Source organism: Lichtheimia ornata (assembly GCF_029851405.1).
Source record: "Lichtheimia ornata isolate CBS 291.66 chromosome Unknown scaffold00023, whole genome shotgun sequence".
Taxonomy (NCBI): domain Eukaryota; kingdom Fungi; phylum Mucoromycota; class Mucoromycetes; order Mucorales; family Lichtheimiaceae; genus Lichtheimia; species Lichtheimia ornata.
This window is the reverse complement of record NW_026695343.1, coordinates 191,016-208,937: the sequence shown is the minus strand read 5'-3', so window position 1 is coordinate 208,937 and position 17,922 is coordinate 191,016. Positions and strand designations below refer to the sequence as shown.

Here is a 17,922-nt window from a genome sequence, read left to right as displayed (position 1 = left end):
GAAGTGATACACGAGAAACTTTTTTTGTTAGCCCTCCAAAGTATAATCCTTATTCATTATTCTTTTTTTCTCATTCACGAACATGGATATTATTATCAATTTTTAGAAGCAAAGAACAAAATGGTATGGGTAAAAGTGTCTAGTGCGTTGCTGTAGTAGTGGTATTCTTTTCTGTTGTTGCACCATGATCCCTTGTAAAAAGTGAATAAATAGAATCCAATGCTTGTCGAGACACTTGAGCGAGACTTTTTCCTCCACCACCAGGATGATGACCACCATCAACAGCTTTTGATCGTCCGATATTGTGCATCACACCAGCAGGTCCGTGCATGGTAGCAGCAGCAGCGGCGGCGCTTGGATGAATGGGATAACCATAATAGGTCTGCAGCAGTGAGATTTGTTTTTGTGAGTAAGACCAGATACAAAGCGCCCAATACATCTAGATCCATGGATGAGCAACACTATTTAAACAAAGAATCGAATCCTCGGATACTTGCAAAACAAAGAGAAATCATGATGAAAACGACAATGGCAAATTTGAGCTCGGCTTCCCATAGCTTGTTGCAGTTGTAGACATCCTCATCTCCACTTTGTTCGGGGAGATCATTGCTTTGTTGATCATCAAGTCGACTCCTTGAACGTCCCGTGCACCAATCGATAAATTGGGGCCGTTGTACACCAAACACAATGAGATCGACGAAAAAGTTGATGATAAAGATGAATACTAACACCCACATCATTCGATGTGCGTATCGCAGAATAAGCGGCTTCGCCTGTAAAAGCGAGTACATACATCAGCAGCAGCAACGCAGCATGAAAAGAGCGCTTTTTACGTACCGTGATTAATGAAAATACAGTGAAAATGGCCCCTATAGAAAAGGCTACACAAATGATGCCTTGGATAATCAGAGCAACGCTGTCGAGATAAGAGTAGATGGCTGTACAGTAACATGTTGTGTATCAGAATTTGTTTACGCATGTAGTAGTAGTTGCATAATTTTAGGTCCATCCATCCCGCTTACGGCTTTTATGCTGAAACGATAAAACGGCGCCGTACATGTTGAGAGCCTGTATATATACATCAACAAACAGGATAAGAATTTTTGGATTCAAGCGACGAAAAGTTATATATACGCACGAGCCATATCCCACAAGCTAAAAGACCTCCTGCTTGTAAAGACATGCAACCGCAACATTTTCGTGTGTAAGAGTGTGTTGCATGGATAAGGTCTGCTTCACGATAAACTCCCTCTGGATACAGTGCTGGTTGGCTGTACATTTGGGTTGAGATGAAATGGTGGTGGTGTTGTTGTTGGGTATTTATACAAGTCGAATGGGTAAGAAAGAAAAAGAGAGAGAGAGATAAATACAAAGTTTACTTTTCAAACAACCCTTTCACTCGGGTTTTGGGTGGTGATGCATGTTGGGCTGGGTTGGGTGGGTAGGGTGATTTGAGTGACAGGGCATCTTTTGTCCTCAACAAAAACAGCCTTCCAAATTAAGCGGTGATTTTCTTTTATTACACATCTACACACAAACAACTCTAAAAGCGAAGTAAAGGGACAATGTAGGTAGGTTCTTGTGCTTTGTGTTGCTCACATAATGCTTTTACTTGGGATACATCGGGTTTGGTCATATCAATCTGGTTGCTGTGGACACCACCAAGTACCATGGCAACATCCAATCCTTGTTGTCGTGCACCCATGACGTCTGTGGCCACATTGTCGCCCACACATAATACACGTGCAGGGTCACCTTGCGCTTTGGTGGATAACAAATAGCGATAGATGGTAGGAAAAGGCTTGCCAAAGTAGAGGACCTTGCCACCCATGTCTTGATAGAGTTGACCCAAGAAACCAGGGCATGCCAACAAAGTGTCGTTGCCATTGGGTGCCCAAACATCTGGATTGGCACAAACAAACACAATGTGTCGTTCCAAGCAATGTTGCATGAATGCTTGATAATGTTGCTTGACGCTATCACCATCGAACGGATCCAGGGGAGACGTCTCATGTGGGAGTTGATTGACTTTTCCCAGCAATACAAAATCAATGCCATCTTGTTTCCAGTCATCCACTCGTGTCAATGTCGATTCAAATGGTTGATACAATGGTCCATGGTAATCGTCATCACCCACCAAAAAGAATCGGCCCTTGTTCTTCCAATAGTGCTGAACAAACTCCTTGGGTGTCATCAAGCCCTTTTCAATATTGCCTTCCATCACAGTAGCGCTGTAAGGATGTTCCAAGGTGTTGTTGCAAGTAGTCGTCTCCTTGTTATTGAATGCATCCACACATTTGCTTAGGAAAAGCAACGTCAATTCGCCACTGGACACAATCTCCTTGTACAATTGAGGTGCAATGCCATACTTCTTGTCGAGATCGCGTGCAAGTGCATCACCGAGACGAGTCGAATTGGAGAGCAGGTATACTTGATGCCCAGCATTGGTCAGTTGTTGCAAGCAGTCTTTCGAATATGGATAAGGCTTGCTCCCATCATGTAAGACGCCATAAATATCAATAGCAAAGGTGGTATAATTGCTGTGGGAAAGAGCAGTAGATAGGCCCTGAATGTAATTCATACGAGCAGACGAAGAGATATACTTGCTACACACATATCGGCGTTGATCCCACCACTCCATTATTACCAATCAATGAAGGATCTGCATCTATCCCACCCCCCAATATAGGGTCCTAGGAAATTACATATAAATGAAATATTGTATTACAGTATATAATAAACAAATCATATAGAAAAAAGAGAGATATACATCAAAGTGGAAAAACAAATGGCTATATACACATAGAAGAAAAGAAGGTGATGGTGGGAATGATGAAGGAACGAAAGAAGAGGAGGTGGTGGTGGAGGAGGAGGAGGAGTGATTTACCGTGAGGCACATAGTAATTCGTCATAGGTGGGAAGACGAGGCATTGAAGGTCTTGAGACTGCTGCTGCTGCTGTATCAGGGATGAAGCACGAGTGACGATAACGAGATAATGAAGAAGAGCAACCAGGATCCGTGGGTGAATAGGATGGCAAATCCGTACTACAAATGCAGCTGGTTGTAGCTGCAATAGCTGTCAAGGGATCATCACTGTCATCTTGATGCTCGTCGTCACCACCACTCGTATTGCTACTATTGTTACCCAAAAAGATCCAACTTGCTCTATCACGCCAACTCCTTCGTCGTGGGTTGTTACGTCGTTGTTGGAATCCTGTGGGTAGTTCTAAAAGTTGATCGGCATCTTGTTGTTCTTCGGCATTGGCAGCAGCAGCACGAAGATGTAAAAGGGTGACCATCATGGTTGGATCATAGGGAAGGGTACGCCATGTTTCCTCATACGATGGAAGACCCGTTGAATGAAGGGCACATATTTGAATCGGTAAGGCCGCCCTTAGTTCGGATACGTGGCCATCTGGATTCTCGATTGAAATGACAAATTTGAGTTTATGGCGAATACGCACCGCATCATTTTGGACATCACATTGCACTTGACTATTGGTGGAAGGTACGGGCACGACCAGTGTCTTGTTCCACACAATATCATCACCTTCATTATTGTCACGTCCAAACTGGTCATCTCGCACAAAATATACAACACGGCCTTGTGCACGTGAATGACCACCAAACCATCCACTGCTTGCGCGGCATATCATATATTCTTTGAAGGTACATGACAAGTGGCGGATACGCAGCTGATCCGTAAGCGGTGTCACCTTGATGCTGACAGGGATTTTATCACCCAGACTATGCATTTTGGTGGGCACTGAAATTTCATAATCAAGCTTGTTGGTCCATCGATTAGCAATGCTCACAGCCTCCATAAACTCAGGCGTTAGTGGCAATAATTGTCGTGAGACATGGATCGTACGTCGTACTGTGTTGTTCGGTAAAAAGCGTGCGCGCTCCAAAGTGCCCTTGAGCCTGTATTGCACTAGGTAAAATGATGCAACATGGGTTGTTTCAGGTAGATCACCAGGCAACGGCAACTCAAACTCATATGTAAAAGTGCCCGCTTCCAATGTATGCAGCTTGTCGGTTTTAGGTAGAAACTCCCACGTATGGTTGATTAACGTCCGATCATCATGGAACAAACGTTCATGTCCATTACCAATCGCTATGTATTATTAAACTTGTGTGTGAGGCTTCAAACAAAAAGAGACGACATGAACAGGTATACGACTTACGTTCGGTCCAAGTAATCACCATGCGACCCGAGAATCTCAAATGAATGGACTTGACTTTGATAGGCTCTTTCACATGAACATCGAGCACCCCTCGAAGCACACATCCAGCCGATTCATTAGGGGAGCCATGCATAATTAAATGGTCGTTCTCCACATGGACCTTGAGTTGAACAGTGTTTGAACGAATACGTTCCATGGTTGTTAAGAATGTATTGTGATGCTTGATCCTCATCGCTTTTAAAGGAAAGAAAGATAATGGGAAAGGGAAAGAGCGCTGGGAGGGAAAAAGACCACGCTCTCTCTCTCTAAAGTGCAGATAAAAAAAAGCTTGATCAGATGATGTTGACTTTTTTAACGCCAAAAGGGTGTGTCTGGTGCTGGTTGCCACACTTTGATGCCTTTTCGAGCCACTCTTATCTCAATTGGATATAGAAGTATCAGATGATGGGAACACATACACTAAGGGGAAAAGCTTTTCCCTCTCATGCAATATCACACGCAAAAGAAACAACAATAGTTGCTTGGAAAGGCAAGGATGTAGACCGAGCTAAGAACGATCTCTCTCACATGTGGATGCATCAAATAGAAACTATATCGAAGGATCTGTGCACGCCAAACTTGCATCAGATCATTGATACTACCCCACATGGTAGTCCATGTGGTACATACGTAGACATGATTACTTCACAAATCAATAGCGGAGTCTTATGGTTGCCACGCAACTCCACTCTACTACCCACGCGTGAGCGAGTGTACATACCAAACGCGTGCGTAAAAAGAAAAAGAGATAAGAAAGTGAGATTGTGGGGAAACAATGGTTGGTGTTACCTAAAAGGCCATTCTGCACTTTATGGAAAATACGACATCGCCAGCAACTTCCCTTCTTCTTTCTTTCAAGAGAGGCCACCCCCATTTGGGAAATTTCGATCACAAGTTGTTGTTCATGACAGGGTGAGTCTTGTGACGAATAAACGGGTCCTGCTGCAGCAGCAGCAGCAGCAGCAACAGCAACAGCAGCAGCAACGACGGAAGTTGGCGGATAACCATTTAGGCACTGCCCTTGTTGCATAAATGTTTGCCTATGTTTGTGTGTCAAGTGTTGCCCCCACCACCACCTTTCCCTTTCTCTTTTTCATTCTCCACACTGTGGGAATCATGAAACAAAACAGCACATGTTTACATAAAGAAACAAAGAGGAAACATGATCTACATCAAGTTTGGCTAGAATGGAGGAAGGTACCCAAGTCAATCATGGAGGATGCTGCTGCTTGATGTTGTCATATAGCACGCAACCCCTCTTCTTCCTCCTCATCATCATGATCAATGCCATGTGCAAATGAAAAAGTGCTTCACCCTTAATAAAGACAAGCGTTGATAACCATTTATAGCCATTTGTCTTTCATCATCATCATCATCATCATCACTATACTAAAGAGGATTTGTTCCGCGGAAGTCCAAAGCAGTAGCCATGACGACCATTTTTTTTTACTTGTCTTCCAATGTGGGAAAGGCTTGATTTATGCCGATCGTGGTGCACATGGTACATACCAATAATGCAGCCATCCATATACGACATGCACGTGTCCATTGTTGACAGGATCATTTCCACTGGCAACATTTTATCATTTGTGAATGAATGGGATGCAAGGAAGGGGGCAATGTCGTTGTCGTCGTTACCAAGGGTTTTTTTTTCAGTGAAATGATTGGGCATCTTGGAATAGTTACCAAATCAGGGCGACCTTGGAGTTCAAATTTTTCATTGCCAACTTCTTTACCCAGCCTATACCATCCTCCTCCCCCCTATGCAGAACCACCACCACCACCCTCGAGCTCTTGTTCGCTTGGATGAACCGTATACACACAAGGCAGTCGTTCGTGCTTTACAACACAGCAGCCGACTCAACTGGGATATTATACAAGACGTTGCCGACGACCATGTCGATGCCGCCATGCCCAATGTGTCGTTGCAATGGCTCGAGTATGAAATGATCAACTGGTCATTGGCACAACAAGAGACGACCATGGCCAATGCTTATTGTATCCGCAAGGGTCTTATTCGCAAAGCCCAATTGTCGTACAATATGGCAAAGTACCTGTCAAAACATCCTGACAGCATCCTCAAGCAGGCGATACCCGAGACATGGCTCTTTGAGCTGGATCACATTGACTACCTGGATGAGGCATTGAATGAAGTCTTTGAAGTGGAACGGGATCTTAAGGAAAATGAAGAATCAGGCGAGATTCGACACATGTTTATCATCAAACCAAGCATGGCCAACAAGGCAGCCGGCATTCATGTCTTTCATACGTTGGATCAATTATGCTCGATCTTTGAAGAAGAAGAAAGTGAAAGTGAAGAAGAAGAAGACGAATGCAATGATGATGATGATAGTGGCTACGGCAAAGGCGTGATTGATTATGATGATAGAGAGGATTTGACACAAGTACGTGAATGGGTGATCCAACGCTATATTCACAAGCCAATGCTGGTCAACAATCGCAAATTCCATGTACGCGCTTACGTGCTTGCCGTCTCCAACATCAAGGTGTACTTGTATCGTGACATGTTGGCGCTTTTTGCACTCAAGGAATATAATCTCGACAATGTCAGCGACTCACTCGCCCATATCACCAACACATGCATTCAAACAGATCATGCCGACTTTGATGAAAGTACATCGGTGCGCCTGTTTTGGGACTTGGTGGAATCGGGTGTAGCCTTGTCAGATCTCGAATCCATCTTTGAAAAGATGCAACGTGTGCTTGCTGATGTGTTTGATGCCTGTGCCAGCGAAATGACAACTTTCCAAGCTATTCCCAATGCATTTGAATTGTTTGGTGTGGATTTCATGGTGGATCAAGATATGAATGTTTACTTTTTGGAAGCGAATGCGGTAAGTAAATCTATGCCTACTTGTGCCCGGGACGTTGACTAATGCACATACATACATAGTTCCCTGATTTCAAGCAAACGGGTTCCAAATTGCAACATGTTGTTCAAGAACTCTTTGATGCTACTGTGACTACAGCGATCGATCCATTTTTCGGTGAGGAAGAACCAAAATCACATCCCAAGCTCGTCAAGGTGCTTGAAAAGGAATTGCTTTCATTACATTAGTACATATGCACATCATTATTTAGAACATGGATAGAATGTACTACAGCATCCGCATTATAGCATGAACAAAGAATTTTATTTTTGCATTTGTAATATCTCATCCAAATGATTCCACATGATCTCGCATTGTAGTACATACACAACTTTTTTTTATTAAGAAAGGAAGGAAGGGGGGAATCGATACATTAAATGTTTCCTTGTGCATACACCTTGGTAAGATCTTCAGTGCCTCTTTCCACCTTTGTCCAAGTAACAGGGCATCGTCCATAATCTTCGACGTATTTGTAAACGCAGGTATAACAAAAGACATAGCCAGAGGGGAGAGCCGTTGGATTGTTGATAGGGCATGACAAGCACAAAGGACATGTGTTGGGTTTGGATGGAACGGGAGTAGCTCTTGAATCAGGCTTGATCTTTTCGGGTGGTGGAATCGTGTTTTCATCCTCTTCATCATCAGCAGCAGCACCCAAAGCGCCCATATTGCCACCACGTGCGAATTCTGAAGAATACCACCATTCCAAAAACTTGTAGAAAAAGATCGACATTGGAAGCAGCACCTTGAGGAATTCAATCACCTTGCTGAATACGGATGACATGGCACTCAGAGGGGATGTGGCTATATTCTTGGATTCACTTGCTGCCATCTTGTCATAATAAGATCTCTGTGTGTATGTGATTGATTGATCAGTCATCATCATCATCCATCCTCTCGATTCCTCAACTTACATAATCTGCCATGCTCATGCGTTTGATTTCCAATCCAATGAGATGTAACCATGGAGAGTAATATCGGGTCTTGTTGAACATGTAAGCAATGGCATAGGCCAAATTGGCACCATGATAGGCACCATTCACATAAGGATAGACGAAGCGGAAGAGCTGAATCAAGCGAATCATCAATTTCCTCCTTGCTGAAGTGTCCGGATCCATCAATTCTTCTCGTTCCCGTTCTTCCTGTTCGTTGCTTCCAAATAGCGATGCTGATGAACCACCCGAGACTTGTGAATAGAGCAGGTCCAGCCTGCATTTGATATATGGAAGGCCGACAAGCATTAACAATGACTTGTTGATTTGGGATCTTGAGAGAGGAGGTGTGGATGATTGACCCCCATTGACAGAAGAAGCAAACTTGGCAGCATGGCTCTTGAGATAGGATGTCGATACTCGTTTCAATCCATAAAAGTTCTCGGCAAAGGATCCACCTATGAACCCATGTCAATTTATCTTCACGTGAATGATGATAATGATGGATCAACGTATGTTGTCATACTTTACCCCACTCTTTCAAATAATGCCGTTCAATAAACAACATCAAAATTGCATAAAACTCTTCATGATGGTTCACAAGACGAATAAGGAGACGTGGATAGCGTTGTGCATAAATCTATCAAAGTTGGTTCATATTGTGTGCGTGTGGGGGCAATGTACAAATGGGAGAGCATGACTTACTGCAACAGCATACTGCACAGCAGGTTGTAATAGTTCTCGTAGCTTTTGTTGTGCATCAAGTTCAAACAAAGAGGGCCTGTAGGCATCCTCCTGTGAACCAAGGGCGCTCATAAACTCCATGGTGGTGGTGCTGATTAGTTGTGGTAGTGGTGTAAAAGAGAGAAAGGTGAGTTATAATTCAAATTAGGAAAGAGAATGGTATAAGCGAGACAAGCGTTTGTCAGCACAAAGTTGGGGTAAAGCGGAACCAACAGCAATAGACACAGCTTCTTTACCCTTCACGTTTACGATGAGTCAGAACTCAAATACCAATGCCAACAATGCACCAATGCCTTCAACAACAACAACAAGTCCTCCCAAGCCTGCCATGAATCTGAACTTCCCAATGGGTGCACAACCCGATATAAGCAAGTAGTCCTCCAACACCTCTTGTCAACGACGTTCATAGTGTTGCTAACTATCCCTCCCACGCACACACTCTAGTCCGTGCCAACCAAAAGGATGTTTATTATCAAACACTTTTACAAGAACAAATGACGAGTGTATGTCAACAATTCCTTGGTAAGGAGTCTATCTGTAACAAAAAGAGAGAGAGAGAGCATCATGGACTGAATGCATGTGATAATGTAATAATAGGATCCCGCATACAGCACCAGTGGCAAAAGGAGATCAATACCCTTTCAGACTTTTGTTATTATGGATTAACGACCTTACTTGGTACGAAAAAAGACACAAACACACAACAGCAAGCAATGGATGGCTGATCGAGAGCATTAGGCACACAAACGTTGGGTGAGGAATATTGTGATCTTGCTCAAGTGGATCGTTATGCACAAGGGTTTCCTGGTATTTTGGTAAGTACATGTGTGTGTGTGTGTGTGTGTGATATCGGGTTGGACATGGACTCATGGTGATGCTCTTTTTATAGAGACGTGCATCGCTGGTCTTTGCACATACGTTATTGCCATACATTTATGTACGTGGTGTAGCCGAGTTGAAGCGACGAAGAGCACGACATGCACGTAGCAACAACAACAACAATGAGAGCAAGGCCGCCGTGAGTCGAAAGGATCAATTCATCCAATGGCTGCAACCAAGACTACCCACCCTGCAGGAGATTTTCCAGAAAGCTGTACAGCCTATGCATTTGGCAATTTTTTATTTTGTTGGGGCCTACTACAACTTTTCAAAGCGTGTCACTGGTACTCGTTATGTAAGTAGTAGTGGTGTGAATGGATGCACAAAGGGTTCATCATCATCATCGTATTCATGCAAATGATTAGATCTTTACACGACAATTGGGTCCTCATGAACAACGTGTTGGCTATGAAGTATTGGGTGTGCTCATTGTTGCACAATTGGCGATCCAGGGATATCTTTCATTCAAAAAGCGCATGGAAGCACGTCGAAAGGAGCAAGAACAACAAGAAAAATTGAAGTTGCAGGAACAGGAAGCTGCTGCTGCTGCTATTGCTGCATCAAGTACCAAATCTGTGGATCAGGTTGTTGCCGAGGATGACTTTGATTTCATGAACGAATTTGATGATGAACCCAAGGAGGAGGATCAACATGAAGAAAAGGAGCTTAGTGAAGAAGAGATGCAATTCCTAAAGTGTGCATTATGTTTGGAACCACGCAAGGTGACCACGGCCACCCCATGTGGACATTTGTTTTGCTGGAGTTGTGTTATTGAATGGTGTCAAAACAAGGTAACTTCGATATCGTATTCCATTCACAACAATGATGCTCATCATGCTCTTTGTTATATAGCCTGAATGTCCTTTGTGTCGTAGCTCTGTAAACATTGCTCATTTGATACCGCTTAATAACTTTTAATTCTCCTTCCCGATCATCGCATAATAATTTGTCCCTTCCCTCCTCCAATCAAGATGCCTTTGTGTACAATAAAGAAAACCGTGTATTCCCGTGAAGACACATGAATGAGAGAAAGAGAGTTAGGTTACCGACCCCTACAACGTAGCATGCCTCTTTTGGAAAGACTCGCTCTGCTGTAAAAGCTGGTGCATGTGCAGCCTTTTATCTTTTGCATTTCTTTTTCACTCCCTTTCATTTTACATTGATCATGGCAAGCAGCAGCAGTACTACGGTACATATGAAACAAAAGTTGATGGTTGTATAGTGGTGATGATTGATCCATTTCTACATGCACGTAATAGATCACCAACGAATGGACACGTCTTATAAGGTATTGTGGGACACTAAGCGAGTGGGATCCATGAGCTAAACAATTCTCTTAAAAGATTTGAGGATCACCAAGGCAATATCCATTATGGCCAACCTATCCTTCGTGAGAACGAGATGACGTTGGCTGATGTGACCAGTGGTAATATCAAGGCACATTTGATTGAAGGCGATGTTTTCGGTGCGCACCGCGTTACAAGCGAAGTAGTTACGGTGAAAAGAGTAAGTCTGTCAACAGCGTGGTGGTCAAGAATAAGGAGAAGAGGGTGTTGGTATTATACATACATGCATGTGGCGAAGATCATCCAAATGATAAACACAAAATCCATGGTTTCATGCAGATTCTTGCACCCCTTTTGCCATCCTTTTATCGTGGTATTGGCCTCAATTATCACCGACACGCACAAGATACCAAAGCAGCAATTCCCAAGAACCCTATTGTGTTTATCAAACCAGCACTGACCACAGCAGGTCCCATGGACCCCATTGTCATTCCCACGATATGCCAGGATGGACAGGTAGACTATGAAGCTGAGTTGGCCGTGGTCATTGGCAAAGCTTGTAAGGATGTAAGCAAGGAGGAGGCCTTGGATTATGTCGCTGGTAAGTCTCAACTCAACATCAAACGCACGATAAGGAGTGGGGATGTAATGGATGTTGTTATTTAGGCTATACCGTGTGCAACGATGTTTCTGCACGCAAATGGCAAACGCAGCTATGTGGTGGTCAATGGTGTTTTGGAAAGGGATTTGATACATTTAATCCTCTTGGGCCCATGATTGTCTCTTCCAAATTGATCAAGGATCCAAACAACTTGAAGTTGGGTACCAAAGTCAATGGGCAAGTGTTGCAGGATTACAATACCAGTGATATGAGTGAGTACATCGTTGTATCATGTGATAGTAGCAGCAGCGGCAGCAGCGGGACTAATGTACACAAACGTTCATTGGTAGTCTTTGATGTGGCTACCCTTGTCAGCTTTTTATCACAAGGAACGACATTGCAACCAGGAGAAGTCATTATTACAGGCACACCCCATGGTGTAGGCGTTAGTCGCAATCCCCAAGTATGGTTACAACATAATGATGTATGCGAGATTTATATCGAAGGGATTGGAAGTCTAGTGAACCCTGTTGTATTTGAAAAGAAGAACAAGTTGTAGTAGAATGATGATGTTCAAGTAGTAGTAGTAGTAGTAGTAGTAAACAAGATAAAGGTGTGTGAATGTATGTTTATGTTGTGTGGGTGGGTGGGTAAAAAAAAAAAAAAAAAAAAAAAAAAGAGAGAGAGAGAGAGAGAGAGAGAGAGAGAGAGAGAGAGAGAGAGAGAGAGAGAGAGAGAGAGAGAGAGAGAGAGAGAGAGAGAGAGAGAGAGAGAGAGAGAGAGAGAGAGAGAGAGAGAGAGAGAGAGAGAGAGAGAGAGAGAGAGAGAGAGAGAGAGAGAGAGAGAGAGAGAGAGAGAGAGAGAGAGAGAGAGAGAGAGAGAGAGAGAGAGAGAGAGAGAGAGAGAGAGAGAGAGAGAGAGAGAGAGAGAGAGAGAGAGAGAGAGAGAGAGAGAGAGAGAGAGAGAGAGAGAGAGAGAGAGAGAGAGAGAGAGAGAGAGAGAGAGAGAGAGAGAGAGAGAGAGAGAGAGAGAGAGAGAGAGAGAGAGAGAGAGAGAGAGAGAGAGAGAGAGAGAGAGAGAGAGAGAGAGAGAGAGAGAGAGAGAGAGAGAGAGAGAGAGAGAGAGAGAGAGGGTCTCTCTCTCTCTCCCCCCCCCCCCCCCCCCCCCCCCCCCCCCCCCCCCCCCCCCCCCCCCCCCCCCCCCCCCCCTTTTGATATCCTTCCGCTTTCATTGTAAAAAAGTTGTTGTAACCAAGGTTTCCAAGTATGAGTGACTCGAAAGCTTCCTTGCCTATTACGGAGGCTACTCTTACGGATGGGTCCACTATTGCTGTCAACGGTAGTATCATGGATACGATGATGATGGATCTGATATTAAGCCCCATTTTATTTTTCATTTTCTAGACCATGTCTATCTTCAACCAGAACACTTGGGGGAATGTTACTACATTGGACGTGTCATGGAGTTTTGTGGTGGCAATGCCAAACGACGAGGTCTCCAAGCTCGCATTGCCTGGTACAATCGTCCCAAAGATGTCATGGGTGGCCGGTCCTATGATCCCCGTCTTCTTGTTGCGACCATGCATTCCGACTTGAACCCAGTGTCTTCTATCCGAGGCAAGTGTACAGTGACGCACAAGCACTATATCCCAAGGGGGAAGCTCGAGCAATACAAAAAGCAAGACAATCATTTCTATTATCATCAACTCTATGATCGTTACATGCAACGCCTTTACGACGTGATCCCATGCGAGTTGGTTCAAAACGTGCCCACCAATGTACAAGAAGCCCTTTATGAACGCTATCAGTTTATCGTTGTCGAGCAAGGAAAGGCATCAGCCGATTTGACAGTGGCAAGACGTACATGCTGTGTGTGTCATGATTGGTGTGCAAGGTATTCTTTCTACCCTAATCATTCCATGATGATGTCTAAACAAGTTATATTAGTGCAAGCTCTGTAAAGTGTGCAGCATGTCAGAACAATTATCACATGTCATGTGTCAATCCACCATTGTCAAGGAAACCACCAAAGGGCTTTGCATGGCAATGTGCCTTTTGTTCTCGCAAAGAATTTCAGGACGTCGACAACACTATCAAATCACAACAACAATCCAATAAGCCAGCGCCTCGTACAACAAATGCGACCACGACCAAAGCCGTTGCTAAGCGACAAACACGTACTTCCGCTCGTATCCAATCGCAACAATCGATGCCTTCTGCAACAGACAAAATCATGGATACCAATAATCCTTCACATCCAACACCACCACCACCACCACCATTGTCGGACACCAAGTTGAATGCTTCTAATGAGAAAGGTACCACCACCACGTGCCCTTCCTAAATGTTTTGCCCCATCAAGTTAATCGTAATATTATTCTTGATATTAGATCGTCCACCACACCACGATGGTATGCGAATGACACACATGTGGCCATTTCGATACTTTGGCTTCCACACGGACATGCAAGACATTCTCGGTAAACCCATTCGATTTATTGCTACTAGGCGCTGTTTCTTTATGACTAACCATCCAATTTTCGATGTTGTAGACATTGATGATCGGATATATCCTCGTGCACGTAGTCGTATTGGTCCAAGATACCAAGCAGAGCCAATTGATGAATTCACCACCGAACCACCCTCACGACATGCTACACCAACAACAACATCGTCACCACCACCATCATCCCTTCGAGCTGCTACTGCCAATAAAGGAAGAGCAAAGAGGGTGGAAAAACGAGGAAGACCTCGAAAGAAGCGTACGGGTAATACAAGGATACATTCTATAATCTATTATTCAAAATTCAATGCTAATGACCTTTTTATTGTAGAGGCTAGCCCTGACATCCCTGATGATGATATACAAGAAGGACCTGTTGAACGAGGCACCGATGCTACAGTGACCCCACTTTTTAGCCAGCCATCAAGATTGGATGAAGCAACATGTAATCTTCTTTTACTCCTCTTGAAGATGATAGTGATCTAAAGCCTTTTATCTATACACAGTGGACAACTACATGACACAGGCCATGTCACTTCCAACATTCACGCTACCCGTTTGCCAAGTGGATTTGAAGACGCGCATTATTGAAGAATTGGAACGCCATGATTACAATACGCAAGATGCTCTTGATGCAGTATCCAAGTTGACATTGGATGATTTCCCGCGTGCTGTTGAATGGACCCCTGAAGAAGTTGAATCGTTTGAAAAGGCTATTACGTTGTATGGTCATGATCTTTTCCGAGTGGGACGCAAAGTGCCTAGCAAAAAGCATGCGGATGTGGTGCGTTACTTTTATCAATGGAAAAAGACCGATCGCTATGAGCCTGTGTATTCACAATGGACGACGATTTACAAACCCACCAAACGATTCAAAAAGTTTATTGACAACAAAATGGTGATGGCAGAGGAAGAGCAGCAGCACGCTACTACGATGATGATCACCGAAGAAGATGACGATGATGATGAGAGTGATTCAGAGCATGATGCTACCGTGGTTCACGTGGATGCACAGACCATGCGCTCCTTTCAATGTGCCAATTGCCTTGCCATGGATTCAATTCGATGGAGACGTATGCCAACGGATATCGATCGCAAACGTAAACAATTTCGTCAAGTCTTGTGTGATGCATGTGGTGAATATTGGCTTAAATATGGTGTCATGCGCAAAACACCGGCCATGGTGGAGAAGCATGCTTTACAAAAAGGAGGTGCTGGTGGTGCTGGTAACATGAAACGAGGAGGAGCAAACACCATCATCAAGGATCTTCCAACACCAATGCCTATTACAACGCTGCAAACGGTGAATGGTAATGGTTCCATGAAACGTAAACGTGTCAATTCTGGCTTGATGGCGGCCAAGGTAAGAAAAACATATCATCCCCCGATTTCAACCTAGACCAATCCTCTTTTTCTACATAGAAACGGCTCATGTTTGAACCGATCCCGTGCGCTGTATGCACTATTCTAGAACCACATGATCCTTTGTTTATATGCTACGATTGTGGAATGTCTGTGCATCGAGGTAAAAAGTAATCACCAGGTCTATGGATTATGTGTGTGTGCTGACATGGGATGATTATAATACTAGACTGCTATGGTATCTCACAAGCATCCAAAGACAATTGGATATGCAATGTATGCGAAAACAAGAGGAACCCTACAGCTTCCTATGTAAGTCTTTTCATATGGATTACAGGGAAAAGCGAATATACTAATAGCAAATGTATAGCATTACGAGTGCATTCTCTGTAAGGAACCCTCCTCCTCATCAGCACATCAACAGCCATTGAAAAAGACGTCTTCATACAATTGGGCCCATGTTTTATGTGCCATGTGTATACCCGAAATCAAATTTGTCGACGCTGCACATTTGGATACCATTGAATACGTTCCTGCTATTGACGCGTGGCGATGGGATAAGGTAAGATGGTGAAGGTGATATTGGTGTTATCAATCTCACTCACATGGGATATAAAGGTGTGTCACTTGTGCCAACGACAAGACGGCGCATGTGTCAAATGTGGTGAATGCGAAAAGGCAGTGCATGTACAATGTGCGATCCAGCATGGCTATAACGTGGGTTTCGAGATCATGTCCTCTTTAGGTTCAGAAGGAGCTGCTGTACGTGCTGGTCGTTTTGGAAATCATGGACAAGGCGAAATGATACCGCAAGTGTGTTGCCCTGAGCATAATTTATCTCATAAACAATGGATCCAATTATCAGCAAGAGATGTCGACAATGGCGAGGTAAAAAGATTGAATCCATACGTTCCTTGTTTATGATCAAGCTAAATTCCCTATATAGTCATGTATCAGTGTCTACGCCACCTTGTACAAGCAAGTGGAACCGGGAACGACACCTGCTATGCGACGTTACAAGGCCCTTGTTCTATCATCCGGTGCACCTTATAGTCCGCCCTACAAACAAGAACCCTTACCTTTGACCTTTCAATCGGATACCTCTACTACTACTACTACTACCTCATCATCCTCATCACCTGCTAGCCCACCTCCCAGTACACCTTCTTCTTCTTGGCAACCCACATGCAGCCAATGCCCCGTCGAGATCTCACCCATGTGGTGGCCATCGATAGACGATCCAGAGTCTGGAAAGATCATTTGCCATCGCTGTTATTGGAAGCATCGGCAGGAGGCATCGTCATCATAATGTTGTAAATAGTACATTTATTATCTTGGACCAATCACGTGATGCAATATTTGTGTCAATATGACGGCGACGGACCCACTGATAATGGGGGTTGGTGGGTGGGTGGGGTCTGCTGGGTATGAAAATGAGATTGCTGACTTCTTTGATGGAGATCTCTTTTCCATACAACATCTTTTGTTTTCCTTTTACCACCGCGCTAGGCTCAGTCGTCGTCGTCCTTTGAGCACCAACCACCACCACCATGTCATCCCTTGAATCCCTTCTCTTTGGAAACGCTGTTGATAACGAACAATCTGAACGTGAAGCTGCCGAGGAACTTGATCTTTGGGTAATTATCAATAGAGAGAGTAGAGCTTTGAGGACTTTTGGCTGATGACAAATACACTTTTCATATATAGAGCAATGCGCAATTCACGTTCGACATTAAACCAGAGACTACTTCAACTTGCCAAGATGAAACGAAATCCCAACAGCAGCAGCAAAGTCGTTCACTTGACGATGTTCTTGATGCGGCTACGTATGAGAAGCTTGTAAATTACCTTGACTATGAGTTGCCACTCCAGCAGCAGCAACAGCAGCAGCAACATCAGCAGCACACTGAGACATTTGATAATCAGCCTTCTTCATCATCCAACAACGCTATTGCTCCTCCTGTTTATCAACCCATCTCATCCACTACCTCCACAACTACAACCACCACTACCATCAACAACAACAACAATAATAATGCCAACACGACAGCAACTCCTCGAAGACCATTACTGCTACCTAAACCAGCTCCACTGGATCCGCTTCAATTTGCTGCCAGCTTTATTCAACAGCCATCTCTGCCTCAACATTTATCCATTGCTCCTCCATCAACACCGACCATGACCCCAACTTCATCATCATCAGGACGTAAAAAGACTGCTGGTACAAAGCGAGCTGCCTCAGCTGCAATTGAAAGTGAAAAGAAAACGGAGGAACAAATTGCCGCTGAAGAAGATAAGCGTCGACGCAACACTGCCGCCAGTGCTCGATTCAGAATCAAAAAGAAGCAACGTGAACAAGCTATGGAACAAACGGTGCGTGAAATGAAAGCCAAATCGGATCAATTACAAGAACGTGTGGTCGAGTTGGAACAAGAGGTCAAGTGGCTTCGTGGTTTGCTATTGGAGAAATCATGATCTATGTATTCTCTAGTTAGTAC

The 17,922-nt window shown here is 44.0% G+C and overlaps 9 protein-coding genes across 9 annotated transcripts; 5 read left to right on the top strand and 4 right to left on the bottom strand.

Annotated features, from left to right (window-relative positions):
- Positions 1 to 139: 139 nt before the first annotated feature.
- O0I10_005661 (uncharacterized protein) lies at positions 140 to 1,183 on the bottom strand (the record flags this gene model as incomplete). Its single annotated transcript, XM_058485699.1, has 5 exons — positions 140 to 439; positions 498 to 773; positions 838 to 938; positions 1,023 to 1,068; positions 1,139 to 1,183. 5 exons carry the CDS (start codon positions 1,181 to 1,183, stop codon positions 140 to 142), a joined length of 768 nt encoding a protein of 255 aa, XP_058343534.1.
- Positions 1,184 to 1,543: 360 nt separating this feature from the next.
- On the bottom strand, positions 1,544 to 2,641 carry O0I10_005660 (uncharacterized protein; the record flags this gene model as incomplete). The annotated part of the gene is made up of 1 exon (XM_058485698.1): positions 1,544 to 2,641. The coding sequence occupies one exon, from the start codon at positions 2,639 to 2,641 to the stop codon at positions 1,544 to 1,546; it is 1,098 nt and encodes a 365-aa protein (XP_058343533.1).
- A 242-nt stretch (positions 2,642 to 2,883) lies between these two features.
- O0I10_005659 (uncharacterized protein) lies at positions 2,884 to 4,384 on the bottom strand (the record flags this gene model as incomplete). Its single annotated transcript, XM_058485697.1, has 2 exons — positions 2,884 to 4,118; positions 4,189 to 4,384. 2 exons carry the CDS (start codon positions 4,382 to 4,384, stop codon positions 2,884 to 2,886), a joined length of 1,431 nt encoding a protein of 476 aa, XP_058343532.1.
- A 1,606-nt stretch (positions 4,385 to 5,990) lies between these two features.
- O0I10_005658 (uncharacterized protein) lies at positions 5,991 to 7,306 on the top strand (the record flags this gene model as incomplete). Its single annotated transcript, XM_058485696.1, has 2 exons — positions 5,991 to 7,082; positions 7,142 to 7,306. 2 exons carry the CDS (start codon positions 5,991 to 5,993, stop codon positions 7,304 to 7,306), a joined length of 1,257 nt encoding a protein of 418 aa, XP_058343531.1.
- A 185-nt stretch (positions 7,307 to 7,491) lies between these two features.
- O0I10_005657 (uncharacterized protein) lies at positions 7,492 to 8,875 on the bottom strand (the record flags this gene model as incomplete). Its single annotated transcript, XM_058485695.1, has 4 exons — positions 7,492 to 7,968; positions 8,033 to 8,508; positions 8,582 to 8,690; positions 8,756 to 8,875. 4 exons carry the CDS (start codon positions 8,873 to 8,875, stop codon positions 7,492 to 7,494), a joined length of 1,182 nt encoding a protein of 393 aa, XP_058343530.1.
- Positions 8,876 to 9,044: 169 nt separating this feature from the next.
- On the top strand, positions 9,045 to 10,591 carry O0I10_005656 (uncharacterized protein; the record flags this gene model as incomplete). The annotated part of the gene is made up of 7 exons (XM_058485694.1): positions 9,045 to 9,162; positions 9,239 to 9,316; positions 9,392 to 9,472; positions 9,533 to 9,609; positions 9,684 to 9,968; positions 10,039 to 10,464; positions 10,526 to 10,591. The coding sequence occupies 7 exons, from the start codon at positions 9,045 to 9,047 to the stop codon at positions 10,589 to 10,591; spliced, it is 1,131 nt and encodes a 376-aa protein (XP_058343529.1).
- A 247-nt stretch (positions 10,592 to 10,838) lies between these two features.
- O0I10_005655 (uncharacterized protein) lies at positions 10,839 to 12,119 on the top strand (the record flags this gene model as incomplete). The annotated part of the gene is made up of 6 exons (XM_058485693.1): positions 10,839 to 10,862; positions 10,933 to 10,961; positions 11,017 to 11,179; positions 11,299 to 11,560; positions 11,626 to 11,832; positions 11,911 to 12,119. The coding sequence occupies 6 exons, from the start codon at positions 10,839 to 10,841 to the stop codon at positions 12,117 to 12,119; spliced, it is 894 nt and encodes a 297-aa protein (XP_058343528.1).
- Positions 12,120 to 12,825: 706 nt separating this feature from the next.
- On the top strand, positions 12,826 to 16,733 carry O0I10_005654 (uncharacterized protein; the record flags this gene model as incomplete). The annotated part of the gene is made up of 12 exons (XM_058485692.1): positions 12,826 to 12,898; positions 12,964 to 13,453; positions 13,507 to 13,877; positions 13,950 to 14,039; positions 14,112 to 14,327; positions 14,394 to 14,507; positions 14,569 to 15,425; positions 15,485 to 15,587; positions 15,654 to 15,736; positions 15,795 to 15,986; positions 16,043 to 16,312; positions 16,371 to 16,733. 12 exons carry the CDS (start codon positions 12,826 to 12,828, stop codon positions 16,731 to 16,733), a joined length of 3,222 nt encoding a protein of 1,073 aa, XP_058343527.1.
- Positions 16,734 to 16,974: 241 nt separating this feature from the next.
- O0I10_005653 (uncharacterized protein) lies at positions 16,975 to 17,899 on the top strand (the record flags this gene model as incomplete). Its single annotated transcript, XM_058485691.1, has 2 exons — positions 16,975 to 17,061; positions 17,132 to 17,899. The coding sequence occupies 2 exons, from the start codon at positions 16,975 to 16,977 to the stop codon at positions 17,897 to 17,899; spliced, it is 855 nt and encodes a 284-aa protein (XP_058343526.1).
- Between the last annotated feature and the right edge of the window lie 23 nt (positions 17,900 to 17,922).